Raw genomic sequence first — 24,454 nt, 5'->3', positions numbered from 1 at the left:
TGCTGTCTGTGTGGTGTAAGTACACCTACAGTGCTGTTAGGGTGGGCAGGGTGGAGAACAAAGATATCCCAAAGCACTTTACAGTCAAGAAGGAGGAGGTGGTGGCATAGTGGTATTGTCGCTGGACGAGTCTTCCAGAGACCCAGGGGAATGCTCTGGGAACCACGGCAGATCGTGAAATTTGAATTCAATAAAAAAATCTGGAATTAAAAGTCAAATGATGACCACGAAGCCATTGCCGATTGTTGTAAAAACCCATCTGGTTCAATAATGTCCTTTGGGGAAGGAAATCTGCCATTCTTACCTGGCCTACATGTGACTCCAGACCCACAGCAATGGGGTTGACTCTTAAATGCCCTCTGAACAAGGGCAATCAGGGATGGGCAATAAATGCTGGCCTAGCCAGCAATGCTAACATCACCATGAATGAATAAAAAAGTAAGGGTTTAAGTGGTCACCCACTGTAATGTAGAGAGCTTGATTCCATGTCAAAGTTTGCAATCTCTGGCCCATGAGTGCTGAGGCAATCGAGAAGAGCTTCATTCTGCGTCAAACACATGCTATGTCTGCCCTGAAAGTGTTTTTTTTAAGAGGAAGCTCGACTCTGTCTTATACCTGATCTTGGAGTGCTTGATCCTGATAATGGATGTTAAAAACAGAAAGCTCTTCACTCGGAAGCCTTGCCATTCTTTAGCTTGAGCAGCACAACATTCAATATAAAGTTTAGAAAGTATAAATATTTTAACTTGCTCCAGCACTCTCACGTCTGAAATGTTTCTGAATACTTGACGTAACCCTCTTCAATGTGAAAATTGAACCCTGCACCATGCCTAGAATATTAGGTTCAGAACAACCACAAATAGTTTGTATTTTTCACAGAACATTTTATGTCCCTGCACATTTAAACTTGCGATTAATTCCTGGCCTGTAGCAAATCTGGGGAATGGCTACACGGTGAAATCTAGGTGAAGGGCAAAGACTCAGTGTATGACGGTACCAAGGTTGAAAAATGTACAATAGAAGATAAACCAGGAAGTAACAGTTCCAGCAAATGCAGCAAAGAGAGAGAGCGAAGAATTTCCAGTTTTGAATCGGAGTTGTAGTTACAGAGCACCGGTGAACGCCCCCCCGGCCCGAAAGTGCTTTACAGCCAATGAGATACTTTTGAAATTTAGTCACTCTTGGAATGGAAGAAATGCAGTAGCCAATTTGAACACCACAAGGTCCCACAGGCAAAGTGACAATTGTCAGGTAATCTGTTGTAGGGTTGATTGAGGATTATCATCCAGGGTATCAGCAAGAACTCCCCTGCTCCACTTCTCCTGGGATCTTGGGAGCAGGCCCCCGCAGCACCGTGGGCCCATGATTCTGGGCTGAAGGCACTGGAGCGAAACTTGAACTCAAAACATTTAGAAGTGAGTACACCTCCCACTGAGCCACAGCTGACACCTGGCTCAAATAGTGAGAACACATGGAGGAGGAAGACTGTGAAATTCATAGCAAGCCATTTCAAACTTATAATTACCCTGAGAACATACGAAATAGACGCAGAAGCATGCCAGAGGGCACATTGAGCCTGCTACAACACTCAATTAATGCTGAACTTGCACCTCAATTTTCCAACCTTATCCTAATATCCTTCAATTCCGAGTGCCAAAATTCTATCCATCTCAGCCCTGAATATACTCAACAGCTGAGCATCACGACCCTCTGAAGAAATTTCTCCCCATCCGAGGCCAAAATGACCCCTTGTTCTAGACTGTCCAGTCAGGAGAAACAGCCTCTCAATATCTGCCAAAGAACATAGACTCATTCTGCTCTATTTTGCCTCATAGGAGAGAACTCTCATTCAAGGAATCATTCTAATGAATCTTTGCTGCACCCCCTTTAAAGATAAAAATATCCATCCTTAGATAAGCGTAGCAAGCCTTTACACAATACTCCAGGTGTGATTTCACCAAAGTCTTACATGAATGCTAAAAGACTTCTTTACTCTTACACTGAACGCACCTTGCAATGAAGGGCAATATACCATTTGCCTTTCTAATTACTTGCTGTACTTGCTTGTTAACTTCATTGATTCACATACAAAGACCACTAAATCCCTCCAAGTACTAACATATGCTAGTCTCTCACTTTTCAAAACCCACTCCAGCCAGTCCCAGCAAATGGAGTCAAGAGCTCGGACTCTAAATTCTAGGTCGACAGCCAACAGATACTCGTGTCGGTGAATGTGTTCGACAGTCACCACCCTCGGCCCTAGGCACCCCCCCCCCTCCCCAAATCCAGAAGATAGGAACCCAAAAACCCTCCCGCCGTATCAGTTTGCACCATAATGGGTAGGACTATGGAAGGAGCCTGTTAACCACCCTGCAAAGTCACCCATGGCTTAATTTCATATTATTCTCCAAGATACAAATGCAAGCATTACAAAAACCACCAATACTCAAGATTTCTCGAATTAGGGTCAGGGAAGCGTGTCCCTAAGCAAAGTAAAACTCCATACCAGGCAAACAGATTCATGATCTTTGTGGGTTTCTCTCAGTTAAGCACAACAACGAATTTCTGCACGCAACTGACCAAAAACACTCATTTCCAACAAGCTGCAATCATCCTTACTCCAGTCATTGCTGAGAGAATTATTAAGAATGAAATTAAAGTAGAGCGCTCCTCCCCATAATAAATTACTTGATAACATAATGCTTGTACTCACCACCGAGGCATTTCCAGTGATCCTGTTCTATTGTACTCCATATCACTGACATTAACCCACAGTGAAGGCAGTTTCAAGTTATATTACAATGCCTGCTGCTTTTCGATGTTGTCGCAAGGCAGCTGGTCATGGGTTATTTTGCTTAAGCCTGGTGATGTTTATGATCATCCAATGAATTCCCAAGTCCTGTTTTGACTAGTTCAGGAAGCACACTGTCCTGACCCTGACGTTCCGAATACATATGCACACTGGCTGTCACTGTTCTCTCAGATATACTTCGCAACACATACAGGGAAGGTCATGAAAGCATGTCGGCTGCGAGGGTTGAGGATTCAAAAAGCAGACCAAACACGGTCCATCTCACTTAACACAGCTCCCACGTAATACTAAACCGCCCTTGCCACGACTCGTGTCCTTAATTGGCAGGCACTGAGGAAGTCATCGATATCAAGGGAGGCAAACAGTTGGACAATAGAAGCTGCATAACAGCAGCACTAATAACATCAAACTGCAGCTTAATGCGCTTACATGCATGCGGAAAATGAATCATCTCCACTTACTCTGACACAAGATAACAGATCACAGAGCCAATAAAAAAAGCCATACAACACAAGCAGTATCCCTCAACTTAGGAAGACAGCATCATTGTATCATAGATTAATACAGAGCAGGAGACCATTCAGCCCATTGTGCCTGTGCCAGCTCTTTGAAAGAACTCTCCAATTAGCTCCATTCCTCTGCTCTTTCCCCAGAGCTTTGTAAATGTTTTCCCTTCAAGTATTTATCCAATTCCCTTTTTAAGTTACAATTAAATCTGTCCCCTCCACCTTTACAGGGAGTGCATTCCACATTACAATATTAAAAAATTTCCTCAAGCCAACTCTCTTGTTCTTTTGTCGATCACCTCAAATCACTACATCTTCCCTTCACCCCCACTGTCGACATTCCGTAGGGGCCATTCCCTCCGCATCCACTCTTCCATCACCCCCAACACCTCATCCCCCTCCCAGTGCACCTTCCCAAGCAATCGCAGTAGGTGCAACACCTGCCTCTTTATCTCCTCACCATCCAAGGGCTCAAACACTCCTTTCAAGTGAAGCAGCATTTCACTTGCACTTCCTTCAATTTGGTCTACTGCATTCGCTGCTCCCAATGCGGTCTCCTCTAAATTGGAGCGACCAAACGCAGACTGGGTGACCGCTTTGTGGAACGCCTTCGGTCTGTCTGCAAGCATGACCGAGACCTTCCTGTCACTTGCCATTTCAACGCACCACCCTGCTGTCATACCCACATGTCTGACCTCGGCCTGCTGCAATGTTCCAGTGAAGCCCAACGCAACTGGAGTAACAGCACCTCATTTTCTGATTAGGCACTTTACAGCCTTCCAGACTTAACACTGAGTTCAACAACTTCAGACCATGAACTCTCCCCTCCAGCCTTACCTCTTTTTTATCCATGTTTCAATACTCATTTTTATTTTTTTATCCACTTATTTTTATTTTCATTTTTATTCATTGCTTTATTCCCACCTTTTATCCTATTTTCGATCTTTTTTCCCACCACCTTCCCCTCCCCCCACCACTACAAGGGCCATCTGTCCCTTGTTCATGTTGTTCTTTCACAGAGTGCTTACCCTTGTCCTGCTTTTATCACATTCTGCTTTCTTACCTCAATGCCATCATCAGAACCTCCTTTAGCCCATACCACTACCATTAACACCCCCTTTGTCCTTTTGTTCATGACATTTTTGTCAATCTCTCCTTTGACCCCACTTATCGCTGGCCTTGTACCCAGCTTCACCTGCTCCACTCCCCTTAAACAGTATAAATTTCACCACATTTTTACTTCTCTTTAGCTCTGAAGAAGAATCATATGGACTCGGAACATTAAGTCTGTTTTTCTCTCCACAGGTGCTGTTAGACCTGCTGAGTTTTGCCAGCATTTTCCGTTTTTGTTTCAGATTTCCGGCATCCGCGGTATTTTGCTTTTACCTTAAATGTGTCCTTTGCTTAGTGCCCCTTCTACCGTCTTGAATTGCTCTTATAAAAATTCCTCACAAATTTTAACACAAGCACATAATTGTTGTCAGACCTGCATTTACTCCTGTTGCATGTTGCTAGCTGTAGAGGTTGGGTTGGGGAATTAACAAACCTGTGAAGGATGGGAGCTATGCAGACATGATAAAAACCACTAAGCGTCCCCAAATAAATCATTGATGCCTGCTCTTTAGGAAGGTTGTCAAACTCTTAAAAACAGAAGAGATTCACGAAGGATTAATACCAGCGGTTCTAATGACCAAAGACCAGAGAAAACATGGACCTTTACAGATCTGCCAGGAGTATGGTAAATCAGAAAAAACTGCTTTCACTGGTCAGCAACTAGAAGGCACCAATTTCAGATCACCACCAAAAGAATGCAGGGAGCAGTTCAGAAGTTTTTTTCTTTTACTATTGCAGAGGGTCATTAAGATAAGCAAAGCCCAGCCAGAAACAGTAGAAGAAGGAGAATTCATAACAGCTTTTAAAGATGAAATGAATAAATATTTAACAAAGAACATTTATTTAATAGTATGGTAAAAGGTCAGGGGAATGGAACTCAATGGATAAGGTGACACACAGCACAGGAGCTTGGCTGCCCCAGCTCTTTTGAACAGTGACCCAATTAGTCCCAATCCCCTGCTTCTTCATCCATAACTCTGCAAATATCTCCTTTTCAAATATACATCCCACTCTCTTTTGAGAATTTCTGTTGAATCTACATCGACTACCGTCTTGGGCAGTGCACTCTAGATCATAAAATCACGTTGCTTCAGAAAAAAAACTCCCATCTTCTCTCTGGTTAATAGAACATGATTGAGTTTTCCTTAACCTTCTCTGCTAGGAAAAAACACCCCAGTCTCTCCACATAACAACCAGGTTATGGTATTGTCGCTGGACTAGTAATCCAGAGACCCAGGGTAATGCTCTGGGGACCCGGGTTCGAATCCCGCCACAGCTGATGGTGAAATTTGAGTTCAATAAAAATCTGGAGTTAAAAGTCTAATGATGACTATGAAACCATGTCGATTGTTGTAAAAGCCCATCTGGTTCACGAATATCCTTAAGGGGAGGAAATCTGCCGTCCTTACCTGGTCTGGCCTACATGTGACTCCAGACCCACAGCAATGTGGTTGACTCTTAAATGCCCTATGAACTAGGGGGCGACTATGGATGGGTAATAAATGCTGGCCTGGCCAGCGACGCCCATAACCCATGAACGAATTTTTTAAAAGCCCCCAGCATCATCCTAGTCAATCTCCTCTGCACTGTCTCCAAAGCTTAATTCAGCAAACAGGCGCACACAATGGCCTGAATGGCTTCTTCCTCTGCTGCAAAATTCTACAATTCCATTTTATAGCAACACCGGATTGGAGCTGGCAAGGCCCATCAACAAATAATCAAATTTACAGGCACTAATAATGCCATTTCACACTCTGGTGTTGTTGAGCCTACTCTACTTTTCACGGAAAGGGGACAGATTTCACAAGATCCGCAGCACAGCTTCCACGTGAAGCTATAGCACAATGTAGCACCTACACCCAGAGTTTCCAAGCTGCTTCGCTCAAAATTATCTGTTCGCCCAGTTTTTCAAACTCTAAATTCCACTTTGCCATGTATTCAACTTTTTGAGCAAAAAAATTGGTTTCAAATTATTAGGGGTGGACTATACACCAGTCTGAATGTCTCCATTAGCTTAATTTGTTAATCAATCTCTTTTATCAGACCTAGTTTGATGGTCAGACTTGGAGACTGTGAAATGCAAGCTGTTCCATTTCCCTTGGTCCACACTGAATGACCAAAGCCATGGAGTCTCTCTGAGGAGCCACCATTGGCAGTTCCCAGATCACTGAAGCGTGCAGTTCACCTCTTCAGAACAGCTAGGGTCCATTCTGGCTGTATCGGAAACGTGAAAGCACTGTGATGTCATTCAGTTCAGAATCCCTCCAAGCACGCACTGTCAATTGGCAGGGCTATGGGAAAAGGCAGAAGAGTGTGACTGGCTGAGATGCTCTTAAAGAGAGCTGGCACAAATATAGCCAGCCCAATGGCTTCCTTCCATGCTGTAGCCATTCCCTGATTCTGTAGTGATAATGTATTGATACTAATGTCATCCGGGGCGTTGGCCTGAACAAGTCACCCGAGGTCAGAAAGAACGTCTGCAGCAAACGCATTTGGTCAGCTTCCATGAACTGTCAGGCTTAGTAAATTTTCTGAGCAGCTTCCACCCAACATCTCTCACTCATACATTCAACAGCATATAAGAACCGTGATTTAGGAGCAGGAGGAAGCCATTCAGCCCCTCGAGCCTGCTCTGCTATTCGATAAGATCATGGTTGATCTAATTGTAGTCTCAACTCCAGTTTATCACATTCCTTAGATAATATCACCACCTTCAACACCTCTTTGTCCTTTTGTCTAAAACATCTTTTGGATATCTTCACCCATCACTGGCCCTCTATCCAGCTCTACCTGTCCCACCCCCCCTTAAACCAGCTTATATTTTCACTTCTTTTCTATTTTTCCTTAGTTCTGTTGAAGAGTCATGCAGACTCGAAACGTTAACTGTGTTCCTCTCCGCAAATGCTGTCAGACCTGCTGAGTTTTTCCAGGTATTTTTGTTTTTGTTCACGGACACCAATAATGGGACAAAGAGAAAGGAACACACAAATTGCCAGAGCTGGGGGAACTAAGAGTTAAAGATGACTTTTTTGGACTGGAGGTTACAGATATCAGGAGAGCAGAGATTATGAAGAGATCTAAACATAATCATATTGAATTGGAATTGTTGGGTGACTGTGAGCAAGGTTGATCAGTGAGGACAAGGTGAGCAAGAAAGGATATGAGCAGCAATGTTTTGGTTAAGTTGAAATTTGAGGAGGATGGAGGCCAGCCAAGAGAGCATTGGTACAGCCAAGTCTGAGGGGGGCAAAGACATGTATGGGGTTTCAGCAGCAGATGGGCTGAGGTAGGACTGGAGGCAGGCAACATTACAATGGTGGAAATAGGCAGTTTTTGTAGCTGTTAATGTGAAGTTGGTTGCTGATCTTGAGGTTGCATTGAACACCAAGGTTATAAAATGTCTGGTCTAGCATGAAACAGTGACCTGGAAGGGGTGACAAAGATGATGGCTTTAATCTTCCAAATCACTAACTGGAGGAAATTGCAATTCACCCAAGGCTGAACATCAGTCAAGCAGTCTGACAACACAGAGGCGTGGAGAGTCAAGAGGGGTGGCATTATCAGTATATAACAGACAATACAGATGCAACAATGAGCTTCAGTGTGTGTCTGTGTTAGAGAAGAAAAACATAAGATAGGGTTCCTGTTTCTCATTGCTATCTAGGGTCCGTTCATTTACATCAAAGTTTATTCGTTTACATGTTAGCGGTTGGATACAATACAGCGGCTTGCACAGCCAGTTCAAAGGGCAGCTATGACTCAATCACATTATTCCTTCCATGCACATTGGTGGACTACACTTTCAGCCCAGTGATACGAGCATGTTGTCAAATCACTAAGAAACCCACAACTTGTTTCTAAATAAGGAGCCCCCTTGTGGTAACAGTTCCTTCTGCTTGACCGTTAACTGTCCTCTAAATTAGAACGTAGAACATAGAAAATAAGAGCAGCAGTAGGTCATTCGGCCCTTTCAGCCTGTTCTGCCATTCAATATGATCATAGTTGATCCACTATCTCAACACCAAACTCCTGCGCTCTCCCCATACCCCTTGACGCCTTTAAAGTCCAGAAATCTATTTCCTTCTTAAATATATGAGATAAGATCACAGGAAGTTAGGGGTAATATATTAGTTTGGAAAGAGGGTTGGCTATCCAACAGAAAGCAGAGAGTCAGGATAAATGGGTCTTTTTCTGGATGGCAAGCTGTAACTAGTGGGGTACCACAGGCTTCGGTCCTTGGGTCCCAACTATTTACATTCTATATTAATGACTTGGATTCAGGGATAGAAGGTACTATAGCTAAATTTGCAGATGACACCAAAATAGGTGGGAAAGTAGGTTGCAATGAAGAAATAAGAAATTTACAAATGGGTATGGACAGGTTAGGTGAATGGGCCAAAATTTGGCAGATGTGTGAGGTTATCCATTTTGGTCAGAAGAATAAAAAGGCAACTTATTATTTAAATGGAGAGAAACTTCAGAATGCTTCAGTGCAGAGGGATCTGGGTGTCCTTGTGCATGAATCGCTGAAAGCTTTAATGCAGGTACAGCAGGTAATAAGGAAGGCTTATTTTGACTTTTATTGCTAAAGGAATAGAGTATAAAAATAGGTAAGCGTTGCTGCAACTGTACAGGGCATTGGTGAGACCGCACCTGGAGTACTGTGCACAGTTTTGGTCCCCTTACTTGAGGAAGGATGTGGTTGCACTGGAGGCGGTTCAGACGAAGTTCACTGGATTGATTCCAGAGATTCGGGGCTTGTCTTATGAGGAGAGATTGAGCAGTTTAGGCCTATACTCGCTTGAGTTTAGAAGGATGAGGGGAGATCTAATTGAGGTATATAAGATGCTAAATGGGATAGACAAAGTAGACATTGAGTGGATGTTTCCCCTTCTGGGGCATTTTAGAATGAGAGGCCATAGTTTTAGGCTAAGGGGTAGTAGATTTAAATCAGAGATGAGGAGGAATTACTTTTCTCAAAGGGTCGTGAATCTGTGGAATTCACTACCTCAGAGTGCAGTGGATGTCAGGACACTGAATAAATTTAAGGAGGGGATAGACAGATTTTTAATTAGTAATGGGTTGAAAGGCTATGGGGAGAGGGCGGGAAATTGGAGCTGAGGCCGAAATGAGATCAGCCATGATCGTAGTGAATGGCGGAGCAGGCTCGAGGGGTTGAATTGCCTACTCCTAGTTCTTATGTTATGTTCTTATATATTCAGTGACTTGGCCTCCACAGCCTTCTATGGTAGGGAATTCCACAGGTTCACCACCCTCTCCTCATCTCTGTCCTAAATGGTCTACTCAGTAACCTGAGACAATGACTCCTCATTCATACGAACATACGAATTAGGAGGAGTAGGCCATTCAATAAGATCAAGGCAGATTTGAATGTAACCTCAACCCCAAATTTCTGCCTATCCCTGATAACCTTTCACCGCCTTGTTAATCAAGAATCTATCTACCTCTGCCTTAAAAATATTCAAAGACTCTGCTTCCACCGCCTTTTGAGGAAGAGAGTTCCAAAGACTCTCAACCATCAGAAAAAATTTCTCAACTCTGTCTTAATAGAGCGACTCCTTATTTTTAAGCAGTGACCCCTAGTTCTAGATTCTCCCACAAGAGGAAATATCCTCTCCACATCCACCCTGTCAAGACCCCTCAAGATCTTAAGGGTTTCAATTAAGTCCCCTCTTACTCTTCTAAATTCCAGTGGATACAAGCCTAACCTGTCCAGCCTTTCCTCAGAGGACAACCCGCCCATTCTTGGTATTAGTCCCCCAGCCAGAGGAAATATCATCCTTGCATCCAGTCTGTCCACCCCTGTCAGGATTTTATACGTTTCAATGAGATCTCCTGTCATTCTTCTAAACTCCAGTGAATACAGGCCTCATCGGCCCAATCTCTCCTCATACGACAATCCTGCCATCCCAGGAATCAGTCTGGTGAACCTTTGCTGCACTTCCTCTATGGCAAGTATATCCTTTCTAAATCACCTTGAAGCCTCTTAATACCCTCCTCATCGCTCACATTCCCACCTAGTTTCATGTCATCAGCAAACTTGGAAATATTACATTTGGTTCCCTCATCCAAATCATTGATATATATTGTGAATAGCTGGGGCCCAAGTACTGATCCCTGCAGTATCCCACTAGTCACCGCCTGCCACTCTGAAAAAGGCTCATTTATTCCTACTCTGTTTCCTGTCTGCTAACCAATTCTCAATTCATGCCAATATATTACCCCCAATCCCATGTGCTTTAATTTTACACAGTAACCTCTTATGTGGGCTTTTGTCAAAACTTTCTGAAAATCCAAATACATCACATCCACCGGTTCTCCCTTATCTATACTGCCAGCTACATCCTCAAAGAACTGCAGTAAGTTTGTCAAACATGATTTCCCTTTCATAAATACATGTTGACTTTGTCTAATCCCACTGCTATTTTTAAGTGCCTTTATCACATCCTTTATAATGGACTCCAGCATTTTCCCTACTACTGATCTGCAATTCACGGTTTCCTTTTTTAAATAGTGGGGTTACATTTGCCACCATCCAATCTGCCGGGACTGTTTAGAATCTACAGAATTTTGGAAGATGACAACCAACACATCCTCTATCTCCATGGCCACCTCCTTTAGCACCCTGGGATGTAGATTATCAAGCCCTGGGGATTTATCAGCTTTCAGTCCCATTAATTTCTCCAGCACTATTGTGTTTGTAATACTAATTTCCTTCCATTCCTCCTTCTCGTTAGACCCTTGGTTCCCTCGTATTTCTGAAAAGTTATTTGTGTCTTCCTCCATGAAGACAGAACTAAAGTAGTTGTTTAATGGCTCTGCCATTTCCTCGTTCTCTATTATAAATTCTCCCATTTCAGACTGTAAGGACCTATATTTATGGGGTCATAGACGTTTACAGCACAGAAGGAGGCCATTTGGGCCATCCTGTCCACGCCGGTCAACAAAGATCTGACTACATTAATCCCATTTTCCAGTGCTTGGCCCATAGCCTGGAGGCTATGGCAATGCAAGTGAATATCGAAATACTTCTTAAATGTTACGAGAGTTTCTGACTCAACCACCCTTTTAGGCTGTGATTCCCAGACTCTCACCAACTTCTGGGGGAAAAAAAATTCTCAACTACTCTCTTACCCCTTACCTTAAATCTATGCCCCCTGGTTATTGACCCCTCCATTTAGAGAGTCATAGAGTCGTAGGGGTCTACAGCACAGAAAAAGGCTCTTCGGCCCATCGAGTCTGCGCCGGTCAAACAAGTACCTAACTATTCTAATCCCACTTTCCAGCATTAGGCCCATAGCCTTGTATGCCATGGCATCGTAAGTGCACATCCAAATACTTCTTCAATGTTAAGAGGGATTCTGCCTCTACCACCCTTTCAGGCAGAGAGTTCCAGATTCCCACCACCCTCTGGGTGAAAAATTCCTCCTCACATCCCCTCTAAACCTCCTGCCCCTTACCTTAAATCTATGCCCCCTGGTTATTGATCCCTCCACAGACCTTCCTTTTTGTTCTCCCCCAACTCCATCCCCACTATCCCAACACCTCTGTAGTTGCTTAAAGCCTGCTACATCCCTAACTAATCCCAGTTCTGATGTAAGGTGATCGACCTTTGCTACAAAAGCAAAATACTGGAGATAGTGGAAATCTGAAATAAAAACAAAAAATGTTGGAAATACTCAGCAGGTCAGACAGCACCTGTGAACAGATACAGAATTCATGTTTCAGGTCAATGATGACCCTGTTCTGATGTTTTTATGTTAAGCCTGAAACATTACTCCCGTTTCTTTCTCCACAGATGTTGCTTGACCTGCTGAGTATATCCAGCATTTTCTGGTTTTATTTGAGAATGGAATACTAGTTGGCTGCATCAGTATGTGCACATCTTGCAAGCACAGCAACACTCTATGGAATGGCACAGTTCCTTCAGCCGTTTTCATATCTTTACACTCTCCGCATGCAGACAGCATGAAGCAGTGAAAGGGTTCACAAGCTCATTAACAGTCTGTCAGGCCAGAAGGTGAATGTTCCTCCCATGGCTGTAACCATCTCCATATCAGCCACATATCACTGCACAGCAGGAGAGTTTCATGCCACATGCTACAGCAGAGGAGGCGGCCGCCCACAATTACCAGATGAGAGCATCCCACTGGACGTCGCCCCAAAATTCCGAGCCAAAGCTTGAGTCTCCACTCACTGGGGCTGTCTGGAGTGAGGTACAAATCCTGGACCTCCTGACTCGGAGGCTAGAATGCTACCACTGAGCCCAAGGCAGGCTCCAGTTCCATTCATAAAGATCATAATTCCAATGACAGGTTGAGAAATGGCTGTCCTTGGTGGCTTGGGAATGTATTCGGCAATGGTGTGGCAAGTGTGCATCGAAAGCCAAAACTGCTCTGGTGGGGTACAAGTGGCTTTCGAGGGGTGGGGCAGCATTGCCTTTAATCTAGATTAATACAAACAAGGCAAAACAAGCATTAGCTCTCACACAGCAGTAATAACAGGCTTTTAGCAAAGGCAGGGCCACAATTATCTGTTGAGACTTGAAAGTGTGCCACTGAAATTGAAACATAAAAGCCTGAGTGCAGCACTGCTGTCTGGCATTCCGAAAGCGAGTGGTGTAATTTATTCATTAAATGAATGCAGTTGGCACTCAGCTGAGGTGCCACCCCTCCAACATGTGCCATCCCCTTCAGCTGCACTTACGTTTTCACAGGCTTGTCAAATTTCAGGAAACCTTAATCCAGGCTCACAAGAAGGTACGATTTGTTATTATTTCTATAGCAGGTTTACTGGTTGCAAGGTCAACTGGTACACATTCTTACTTTGAACAAGCTGTAGCATTGCTGCGAAGCGGTCTTCCTTCTTAGCGAGGCCATGAAATCTTCGCAAATCCCAGAGTCAAAGTCTGAATTTATTCCAGAGCAAAGTGGAACCAGTTTGCCTCCTCCAGAAATAAAAAACAGGAAATGCTGGAAAAGCTCAGCAGCTCCGGCAGCTTCTGCGGAGAGGGAAACAGAGTTAACGTTTCGAGTCCACACGAATCATCTTCAGAGCGGTCATACGGGCTCCAAACGTTAACTCTGTTTCCCTCTCCGCAGATGCTGCCAGACAGACCTGCTGAGCTTTTCCAGCATTTTCTGTTTTTATTTCTGATTTCCAGCGTCCGCAGTATTTCGCTTTTACCTCCTCCGGAGTTTAATTTTGTTTCGCTTTAGGTTGACATTAGGTCCCAACTCTAGCTGAAATACTACAATGAGTATCAGTGTGAGTACGCTAAGGCTCAGAGATCAGTCTAGGCGGCATATTCTTCATGAGCACATAGCTTGAACTGGCTTCTGACGAAACCACATGGCACAACCCAGCCCAAGCCTCCTGCAGCAAGGATCCAAACTCCGCTTGCTGTTCAATTTCTTTTAAATCTTCCCTCCCCTACTGAAGACACCAGCTCTTGTTGGATATGCAATCAAGCTGGTCTCTGGGACAACAGCTTTCAGCAAGGAGAGAAATTAATTGGTGGTGGGGCAGTCGGTGGGGGGGCGTCCCTGTTCATTACAGTTACCCTCCTGCTGGTACACAAGGTGCATGGAGAATGAAAGGAACTTGAATTTATATCGCCGGGGAAATTTTCAGCTGTACCACTTGAAAGTTAATTGGGTGGGTGGAGGTTCTACAATCCTTGGCATCAGCTTATGGCTCATGCAGTTGAAAATTACCTCAGATATCCCTCAAATCTCGAAACTGCAATATGTGTGCACTTCTCATCAATGTGCAGCATTATAATTATAATGGCAACTGCCTATGGTAAACTCGTCACACTATAATTCCACCCCCTTCCCACTGCAGCAGCAGCAGCAGCAGCACTGGCAGGAGGGTGTAATTTCATCTTCTGGTTCGATCGTAAAATCAGAATTTATAATGGAAATATCAAAAGACAATACTTCATCTTGACTGACCATTTGTCACACCAATTATATCACTGAGCATAGGCCAAAAAAGAAAATCTCTGCAAATACACAGCTGAGCAAATTAAAAATGTAGGATTTGTGACACGAGGGGCAGGAATGGTTTATAAAACATATGTAAAAAGTGCTTTCAGCTTTTTTTAAGAGGCCGCAGTATAATGTTTTGTGAAATGCCTCGTGACATCATTTTTAACTGGAACCTCTCCACAAAGTAGTAAAGAACATCTGCTCTCGGAGGGTGTGGTGTTTGGAAGATGTGAGCAATAAGCATTACAGTTCATTCCCTACATCTCGAATCATTGGAGCACAGGGCTGTATGTAGGCCACACAGCCTCTTGTGCCCATTCAAAAGCAAGAACAAGTGCTAGTTTGTAAGGAGTACCACCCCAACACCCCCTGTGATGATGCTGATTCTCGCCAGGTTACAGGCTACTAGTGATGGCTCCTGTTAGATGCTTCAGCTAAGGCTAGGCAGCAAGTATTAATAGACCAAATCAGGTGTTCTTTCTAAACCTGATTCTGTCCTCAACCTGGTCTCCACGTCCAAGCGCTTCCTTGTAATAATCACTGGTCAGTGATCAGAAGCAGGAACCATGTTCAATATTTTCCTCTGCTGAACACACAGAGGCACCGAGGCCAAATGTAGATCAACTGCAAATAGATAACTCAGCACACTCAGGACTGAACATACACCATGTGGGTCTGTGCCTAAACCCAAAAGAGTAGCAGAGGAGAGACTTGCAGGGAGTGATTTAAAACACTTGCTCCATTTCTGGACTGTGCTGGTATGCAGTAACCACAGTCAGGTTTCCTGCACTTTGGTTCCATAGGTAGGTCAATGATAAGAAGTCCCTTCAGCTGGCAACACCATCAGAAAAGTACAGAGCAGTGTCTATAGCTCCTTTCACATCACCAGGCATCCCAACGCACTTCACACCTAATGAACCACTTTTGAAGTGAAGAAGGCAGTGTTGTACTATAGGAAGTACATCAGCCATCTGCACGGAGCAAGTTCCCACAAACAGCAATGAGATAAATAAGCAGGTAATCAGTTAATGGCAGTGTTGGCTATGAAATAAATGGTGGCCAGGAGAGCAACCGGCTCTTCAAGTAGTTGTATGGAATTGTTTACATTCATCTAAACAAACAGAATGAGCCCCTGGTTTCATGTCTAAGCTGAAAGACAGCACCTCCCACAAACCAACATTCCCTCGGTCAGCCTCAATTGTGTGTCGAGGTACAGCTTAAATTTTCGGACTCAGGTGAGATAACTACTTCTCAGCCAAACAGACAAAGATTTGGACAAAAAGCTAAAAGCTACTGCGGATGCTGGAAATCCAAAACAAAACAAAAACAGAATTACCTGGAAAAACTCAGCAAGTCTGGCAGCATCGGCAGAGAAGAAATCAGTCAACGTTTCGAGCCTCCCTGCCGAAGGGCCATGGAGGCTCGAAACGTTGACTGATTTCTTCTCCGCCGATGCTGCCAGACTTGCTGAGTTTTTCCAGACAAAGATTTGGCGTTGACATAATGCTTCAAGACTGGAATTTCACCACCAACTTATATTTAAATAACACCTTCAACATCATGAAACACCCCAAGGAATTTCACACAGGTGAAAAACAGCTTGGTCAGAGGTAGACTTTAAGGAATGTCTTAAAAGAGGAGAAAGATGGAGAGGTGGCAGAACTTAGGACCTAAGCAGCTGAAAGCACACCGCCAAAGGTGAAGCAATGAAAATCCGATGCACAAAAGACCAGAAATGGAGGAGTGCAGAAATTTCAGAGGTGTGTGGGATCAGAGGAGATGAGTGACAGGGAGGGGAGACACCATAGAATACTTTGAAAACAAGGATGAGACATTGCTGAACTGGGAAGCAATGTAGATCAGTAAGCACAGGGTGGTGGGTGAACAGGGCTTAGGATAGGGCAACAGAGTTTTGGATTAGCTGAAGTTTACAGATGGTGAAAAGTGGGAGACCAGCCAGGAAAGCATTGGAATAGGTGAGTATGTAGATAACAAATGCATGGATAAGGGAGGGTTTCAGCATATAAACTGAGGTTGGGCTGGTTTTGCAGTAATGTGAGAAAATCAGATCAAGCAGTTAGCAATGACTAACCTTGCATGTGTTCGTGCAGGTGTGTCAAAAACAGGTTTGAATGCAAGACAAATCAAAACTCTGTGCTTGCTTGTTGCTATATCAGACTGCAATGAACATTAGCTTCAAAACTCAAAAATCCTGTTGCAGTCATTACAAAAGTCGCACATTTTACAGAAACTGGGTGATGTCGTCAGAAATCTATGGTTGTGGCTTGGGATCCTCCAAGCGAGTAGCAAGATGAGTGCAGGTGTCAGTCAGTAGGTCAAGCAGAAGCCTCAAACCCTTTGCTGTATGAAACCTGATGGCAGAGTGACTCAACGAAAAATTGGCCCATGATGCCTTTGCCAGCTCTGTGAAAGAGCTGACCAATTAATTCCACTTTCCCGTCATGCTCTTTCCCAATAACCCTGCAATTCGTCCTCATCAAATATTGATCCAACTCCCCTTTGCAAGGCACTGTTGAATCTGCTTCCACCACCCCTTCAGGCAGTTTATTCAAGGTCAGAGCAACTCTGCATATTGCAATTCCACCTTCCCACCAACAAGCGTGTTGCAGCACCAACCCTAGCAGAACGTGGACATAAGAATTCACAATGGAATTACAAAAATGAGGGAGGCATGGCTTTGAAGTGATGGCCTAAATCATGTCATGTGCCCTGATCCAATTTTAACATCTGCCCTCTGGCCCCCACTTGACCTAAAGAGAACACTTATGATTCCCTATGTGCAATGCCTTAGCAGTTTGGCCAACACACGTCTGTAAGCTGAGATAGCAAGCGGCGCTGTTTGATCACAAGAGCACAAAGCAGTCCAGCATGCTCACAAAGGTCAATAAATGGAGGGCGCAGATTTAAAGTGAATGGTAAAAGAACCAGAAAAGCCAAGAGACAGTCAAGATAAAAATGTAATCTATCACCTATTCTGCAGTTCTGATAAAAGGTCATCGACTTGAAACATTAAATCTTTCTCTCTCCACAGATGCTGCCTGACCTGGAGAGAACTTCCAGCATTTGCTGTTAAATTTCAGATTTCCAGCATCCACAATATTTTGCTTTTCTAAGACGTGAGAGAAAACTTTTTTTTTTTTACACAAGAGGTTAGGATGAGGAATGCATTCCCTGATAGGGTGGTGGATACAGATTCAATAGTAGCATTCAAGGGGACACTGAATAAATACTCGAAGGGGAAATAATTTCAAGAGTACGTGGAATGAATGGGTGAGTGCTGGATAGCTCTTCAAAAGAGCTGGCACAGACTAGATGAGCGAATGGTCTACTTTTGTGCTGTGCTATTCCATAATTCTATGGACCGATTATTCCAACATAAATCTGGTCCAATACTGAACTGAGTTCTGTCAAACCGACTGCTTCCCAGTTCAGAGCAGCAGAGAATTAAACGGGCCTTTTGACAGGTATTGAACAAATGGGCATGAGCCCTACTGTCGGTCTTGAACTCAATCTGGGCGCACACTGAGGGAGTGCTGCACTGACAGAGGTGCCACCCCGCAGAAGATGCCTTTTCCCATCAGTCTGTTGGAAGGTTAAGATTACATGGCACCACTGAAGGGCAGGGAAGTCGTCAGCTGTCCTGGTCCCAACATGGAGCACTGAACCGACAGGTTCATCTCACCAGTGTTTGCAAGACCTGTGTGTGTAGCGAGACCTCCCTGTGCAAATTATCTGCCATATCCACCTAAATGACAGAGACTGCACTGCAGAAATAATTTATCAGCTGTTAAGCACTTGGAACATTCAGAAAACATGAAAGACAAACAAATACAAGCTCTTTACCCCTCCTTACACCCCTGACTCGCTTTTGCTCCAGATGCATTTTTTTTTGCAACTTGAGATTTGTTCCTCAACTTGAAGGAATCATACTGACCACGACACTGGGGAGAACTACTCTATCCAATCAGATCCTTCATGAGATCTTTTGTGTCACCTAAGAGAGCAGACAAGCAAGACGCTTCCATCCGAAAGACACCACTTCAGACAGTGCAGCACTCCTGCAGTACTGCGCTGCAAGTGTCAGCCTGGATTTTGTACTCAGGACTCTGGAGTGGAGCTTGAACCCACAATCTTCTGACTTGAAGGCAAGAAACAGCGTTACCACTGAGCCAAGACCAGTACTCAATAGGAAATCCTAAGTTGTGTGTCCAGCAACAGTGAAGGGCTGGTTACCTATGCCCACGTTAGGATAACAAGTGGCCCAGATGTGATGATACTCATATTATTTGCTGCTTTTTGGGAAGGGTCGAGGGATGGGAGGTACAGTCGAAGTAACCTTGGTGAGATGCTGCTGATTTAAGGAGGTTACATAGTCGATCTGGTAGGGGTTTCACATGCCCTTCTTGTGTCATTTATGGTATATTTTCAGGATGCAAAAATGACTGTGTTTGCAACACAATTTGTACACGGTACAGCTGTGGGCAAGAGAGAGAAAATCTGCCAAGGATCTCTTTGTATACAAAGTCAACATCTCTTGAAACATGACGACAACAGATGGCAGATGACAACATGGTCTCAATTTATGGGACGGGACCAGCAGTCACAGTCCATGCACTGTGACTAGGCTTCCAGGGCAATCCGAGTAATGTGGACACAAACACTCAATTGCTGGTGCTTTTACATCTTCTGGGCAAGAGTAACCAGTGCTAACCATCACTTGCAGGAAAATATCAATACACTGCCTTTCCCCCAATACATTAAAAAGAGCTGCCAACACCAATTCACGTTCTGGATAACTTTTATAATGATTACAAGTGCAGCCTAATTATAACGCTTCGAACTAGGACAGTTCAGATTCATTCTTTTCAATGACCCAACTTCAATATAGGTCACATTATTAAGTTATTAGCAGCCCAGCTGGCAACCGTCACTCGTGCTCCTCTGGGGCTGAATCACTCCTCTCAGTGATGGCTGCTCCTTCTCACCCTCTTATTTGTACCACACCCCTGGCTGGTTACTCATTCCTCACAATCTCCAGTCCCAAACAACGACTTCAACATCAGGAATTAAGCTTACAATCCATTTAAGCCCATTTAGATGTAAAAATTGGAATAATTTCATTGATCACATTGTTCTTTAAAATGCCCAAGAATCGTACACACGACTGAATGCATTCTCTTTCTTACAATGTATAGTGGTATACAGTCGATATACAGTGGTAGTTGGTAGGGAGTTGCCCTGGGAGCCCTCAACATCGACTCTGGACATCATGAAGTCTCATGGCATCACGTCAAACATGGCCAAGGAAACCCCCTGCTGATTACCACATCCGCCCTCCCTCAACTGATGAATCAGTGCTCCTCCATGTTGAACACCATTTGGGCGTAGCACTGAGGGTGGCAAGAGCGCAGAATGTACTCTATGTGGAGCCTTCAAAATCTATCACCAAGAGTGGCACAGTAGCACCACTACTGACCAAGCTGGCCAAGTCCTAAATGACATAGCTGCTAGACTGGGTCTGCAGCAGGTGGCAAGAGAACCAACAAGAGAGAAAAACGTACTTGCCCTCATCCTCACCAACCTGCCTGTCACAAATGCATCTGTCCATGACAGTATCGGTAGGAGTGACCACTGCACAGTCATTGTGAAGACGAAGTCCAACCTTCACATTGAGGATACCCTCCATCATGTTGTGTGGCACTACCACCGTGCTAAATGGGGTAGATTTCGGACAGACCTAGCAGCTCAAGACTGGGCATCCATGAGGCGCTGTGGACCATCAGCAGTAGCAGAATTGCACTTGAACACAATCTGTAACCTCATGGCCCAGCATTTCCCCCACTCTACCATTACCATCAAGCCAGGGGATCAACCCTGGTTCAATGAAGAGTGCAGGAGGGCATGCCAGGAGCAACACCAGGCATTACCTAAAAATGAGGTGTCAGCCTGGTGAAGCTAGTAAACAGGACTACTTGCGTGCCAAATAGCATAAGCAGCAAGTGATAAACAGAGCTAAGCAATCACAGAACGAACGGATCAGATCTAATCTCTGCAGTCCTGCCACATCTAGTCATGAATGGTGGAGGACAATTAAGCAACTCACTGGAGGAGGAGGCTCCACAAAAATTTCCATCTTCAATGATGGAGGAGCCCAGCAAATCAGTGCAAAAGATAAGGCTGAAGCATTTGCTACGATCTTCAGCCAGAAGTACCGAGTGGATGATCCATCTTGGCCTCCTCCGGAGGTCTCCAGCATCACAGATGCTAGTGTTCAGCCAATTCAATTCATTCCACGTAATATCAAGAAACAGCTGAAGGCACTGGACACTGCAAAGGCTATGAGCCCTGACAATATTCTGGCAATAGTACCGAAGACTATGTGGAAAATTGCCCAGGAATGTCCTCTACACAAAAAGCAGGACAAATCCAACCCAGCCGATTACCGTCGCATCAGTCTACTCCTGATCATCGGTAAAGTAATGGAAAGGGTCATCAACAGTGCTATCAAGCCGCACTTGCTTCGCAAAAACTGGCTCACTGATGCCCAATTTAGGTTCTGCCAGAGCCACTCAGCTCCTGATCTCATTACAACCTTAGTTCAAACATGGACAAAGGAGTTGAACTCTCGAGGTGAGGGTGACTGCCCTTGACTTCAAGGCCACATTTGACCGAGTGTGGCATCAAGGATCCCTAGCAAAACTGGAGTCAATGGGAATCAGGGGGAAAACTCTCCACTGGTTATGGAATCATACCTAGCACAAAGGAAGATGGCTGTGGTTGTTGGTCAGTCATCTCAACTCCAGGACATCACTGCAGGAGTTCCGCAGGGTAGTGTCCTCGGCCCAAACATCAGCAATGACCTTCCTTCCATCATAAGGTCAGAAGTGGGGATGTTCACTGATTATTGTACAATGTTAAGCACTAGTCGTGTGCAGATACTTCTGCTTCAGATACTGAAGCAGTCCATGTCCAAATGCAGCAAAACCTGGACAACATCCAAGCTTGGGCTGACAAGTGGTAAGTAACATTCACGCCACACAAATGTCAGCCAATGACCATCTCGAACAGGAGAGAATCCAACCATTGCCCCTTAACGTTCAATGGCATTATCATCACTGAATCCTACACTATCGAGACCCTAGGGGTTGCCATTGACCAGAAAATGAACTGGACCAGCCATATAAATACTGTGGCTACAGGAGTAGGTCAGAGGCTTGGAATCCTGCGACGATTATCTCACCTCTTAACTCCCCGAAGCCTGTCCACCATCTACAAGGCACAAGTCAGGAGTGTGATGGAATTCTCTCCACTTGCTTGGATGAGTGCAGCTCCCACAACACTCAAGAAGCTTGATACCATCCAGGACAAAGCAGCCCGTTTGATTGCCACCACATCCACAAACATTCACTTCCTCCACCATCGATGCACAGTGGCAGCAGTGTGTGCCATCTACAAGATGCACTGCAGAAACTCACCAAAGCTCCTTAGACAGCACCTTCCAAATCCACAACCACTACCATCTAGAAGGACAAGGGCAGCAGATAGATGGGAACATCACCACCTGGAAGTTCCCCTCCAAGTCACTCACCATCCTGACTGGGAAATATATCGCTGTCCCTTCACTGTCACTGGGTCAAAATCCTGGAACTCCCTCCCTAACCGCACTGTAGGTGTACCTACACCACATGGACTGCAGCGCTTCAAGAAGGCAGCTCCATCACCTTCTCAAAGGCAACTAGGGATGGGCAATAAATGCTGGCCCAGTCAGTGAAGTCCATTTTCCATGAATGAATAATAAAGAAACCTGCAAAATAGGGATTTACACCTCATTTGTCCATTCAGACACACTGTTGTTGAAAATGAAATATTCTATCCACCACCACCTTAAGGCTGGGGTATTAATCCCCACATTGCCTCCAGTTAAGGGCATGAAGAGGTTTCTCGGAAAATGAGGAGAAGGGAGATTGAGGATGGAGGTGATCCAAGGAAAAGGGGGATGGTGGGATCCTCGAGGGGAGGGGTCGATATGGGGCAAAACAGGAGGGGATGAATACAGGGGGAAGAAGAATGGGGTGATCCGAGAGAGGGGAACGGGCATATCCGGGATGAAGGGCGGATACAGGGAAATTGGGGACAAAGGTGGTGAGGGTGACAGGACGGGCCGACCGGGGGCGACGGGACAGGCCGACCGGGGGCGACGAGGGGGACGGGACGGGCTGGCCGGGGGGGGCGGGGATGGGACGGGCCGGCCGGGGGGTGGCGAGGGGGACGGGACAGGCCGGCCGGGGGGGCGACGAGGGGGACGGGACAGGCCAGCCAGGGGGATGGGACGGGGGGGGGGCAACAAGGGGGACAGGACGGGCCGGCCAGGGAGGACTGTGTGGACTATGGGGACCAGAGCATAGGAAGGTGGGTCCAGGGAGTGGAGGAATTCCGGGGGGCGGTGAAGGAGGTTTCCGGGGGAGGGGGGGTGTGGAGATGGGGCGGGGGTGTGGAGATGGGGCGGGTCCGGGGATGGAGGGGGCGGGTCCGGGGATGGAGGGGGCGGGTCCGGGGATGGAGGGGGCGGGTCCGGGGATGGAGGGGGCGGGTCCGGGGATGGAGGGGGCGGGTCCGGGGATGGAGGGGGCGGGTCCGGGGATGGGGGGGTCAGGGGATGGAGGGGGGGGTGTGGAGATGGGGGGGTTCTGGGGATGGAGGGTCAGGGGATGGATGGAGAGGGTGGGGGAGGGGATGGCGGGGAGAGGTCAGGGGATGATGGGGGGGTGTGGAGATGGGGGGGTTCCCGGGATGAGGGGGGTTCCGGGGATAAGGGGGGGGGGGGTCAGGGGATGGAGGGGGGGGTGTGGAGATGGGGGGGTTCTGGGGATGGAGGGTCAGGGGATGGATGGAGGGGGTGGGGGAGGGGATGGCGGGGAGAGGTCAGGGGATGATGGGGGGGTGTGGAGATGGGGGGGTTCCCGGGATGAGGGGGGTTCCGGGGATGAAGGTGGGGGTCAGGGGATGGATGGAGGGGATGGGAGGGGGGGTTGTGGAGATGGGGGGGGTTCCGGGGATGGGGGAGGGGGGGAGGGGGGGCGGGGCAGGGGATGGAGGGGAGGGGGTGGGGGTGTCCGGGATGGGGGGCGGGTCCGGGGATTGGGGGGGAGGGGTCAGGGGATGGTGGGGGGGTGTGGAGATGCAGGGCGGGTCCGGGGATGAGGGGGAGGGGCGCGGGGGATGAGGGGGAGGGGCGCGGGGGATGAGGGGGAGGGGCGCGGGGGTTGGGGACGGGTCCGGGGAGTCTCGCCCTGGTCTGGGGAAGGGTCCCCGCCCCTCTGCCTGTGTGATGTGCGCGGCCTCGGTTCAGGCTCTGAGGCTCCCCCCGGTTCCCCAACGATCTCCCCGCTCTCTCCTACCGGAGTGTGGGTCCGATACAGGCCGAGTCCGTGCTCTCGATCTCCCGCAGGATCCGCTCGTGCTCCGACGCTGTCTCCAAACTTTCCGCCTCCGCCATCTTGCCGACTTTATTTTTACGTTCAGACGCTGCGTGATGACGTTCAGCGGGAGGAGGCGTGGTTAAGAGGAACTTCAACGCGCTGGGTCGGCGAGGATGCCGGGTATTGTAGTCCTTCCATCCAGACTGGCGGACCACACTTCCGGTCCAGCGAAACTGGCGCCTGCGCATTGCCAACTCAATAAGGAGCCCCCTTGTGGCAAGAGCCGATACTGGTCACTAAATGAAGAGTCCCCTTATGGTTGTAGCTCCTTGTAGTTCACTATTAAGTGTTCTCCAGTCTGTCTGTAGGCACAGGACAGGTGCCAGAGGACTGGAAAACTGTGAATGTTACACCCTTGTTCAAAAAGCGGTGCAAGGATAAAGCTGGCAACTACAGGCCAGTCAGTTTGACCTCAGTGGTGGGGAAACTTCTGGAAAATAGTATGGGATAAAATCAATAATCCCTTGGACAAGTGCAGGGTAATTAAGGAAAGCCAGCATGGATTCATCA

General features: G+C 46.3%; 1 protein-coding gene across 3 annotated transcripts in view; it reads right to left on the bottom strand.

The window, feature by feature from the left end:
- LOC144688399 (exocyst complex component 6B) overlaps positions 1 to 23,979 on the bottom strand; it is a 623,897-nt gene extending 599,918 nt beyond the window's left edge. For 2 of the 3 annotated variants that reach the window (XM_078554888.1, XM_078554897.1), the window contains exon 1: positions 23,864 to 23,979. In XM_078554888.1, the coding sequence (XP_078411014.1) occupies positions 23,864 to 23,961 (98 nt within the window). In that variant the 5' untranslated portion in view covers positions 23,962 to 23,979. Of the gene's footprint in view, positions 1 to 2,713; positions 3,135 to 23,863 lie in introns of those variants that run through there. The other variant, XM_078554904.1, reaches the window with a different exon arrangement.
- Between the last annotated feature and the right edge of the window lie 475 nt (positions 23,980 to 24,454).

The sequence above is a fragment of the Cetorhinus maximus genome, chromosome 1 (genome assembly GCF_964194155.1).
Source record: "Cetorhinus maximus chromosome 1, sCetMax3.hap1.1, whole genome shotgun sequence".
NCBI lineage: Eukaryota > Metazoa > Chordata > Chondrichthyes > Lamniformes > Cetorhinidae > Cetorhinus > Cetorhinus maximus.
The sequence above is the reverse complement of the archived record's forward strand: the minus strand, read 5'-3'. Positions and strand labels throughout refer to the sequence as shown.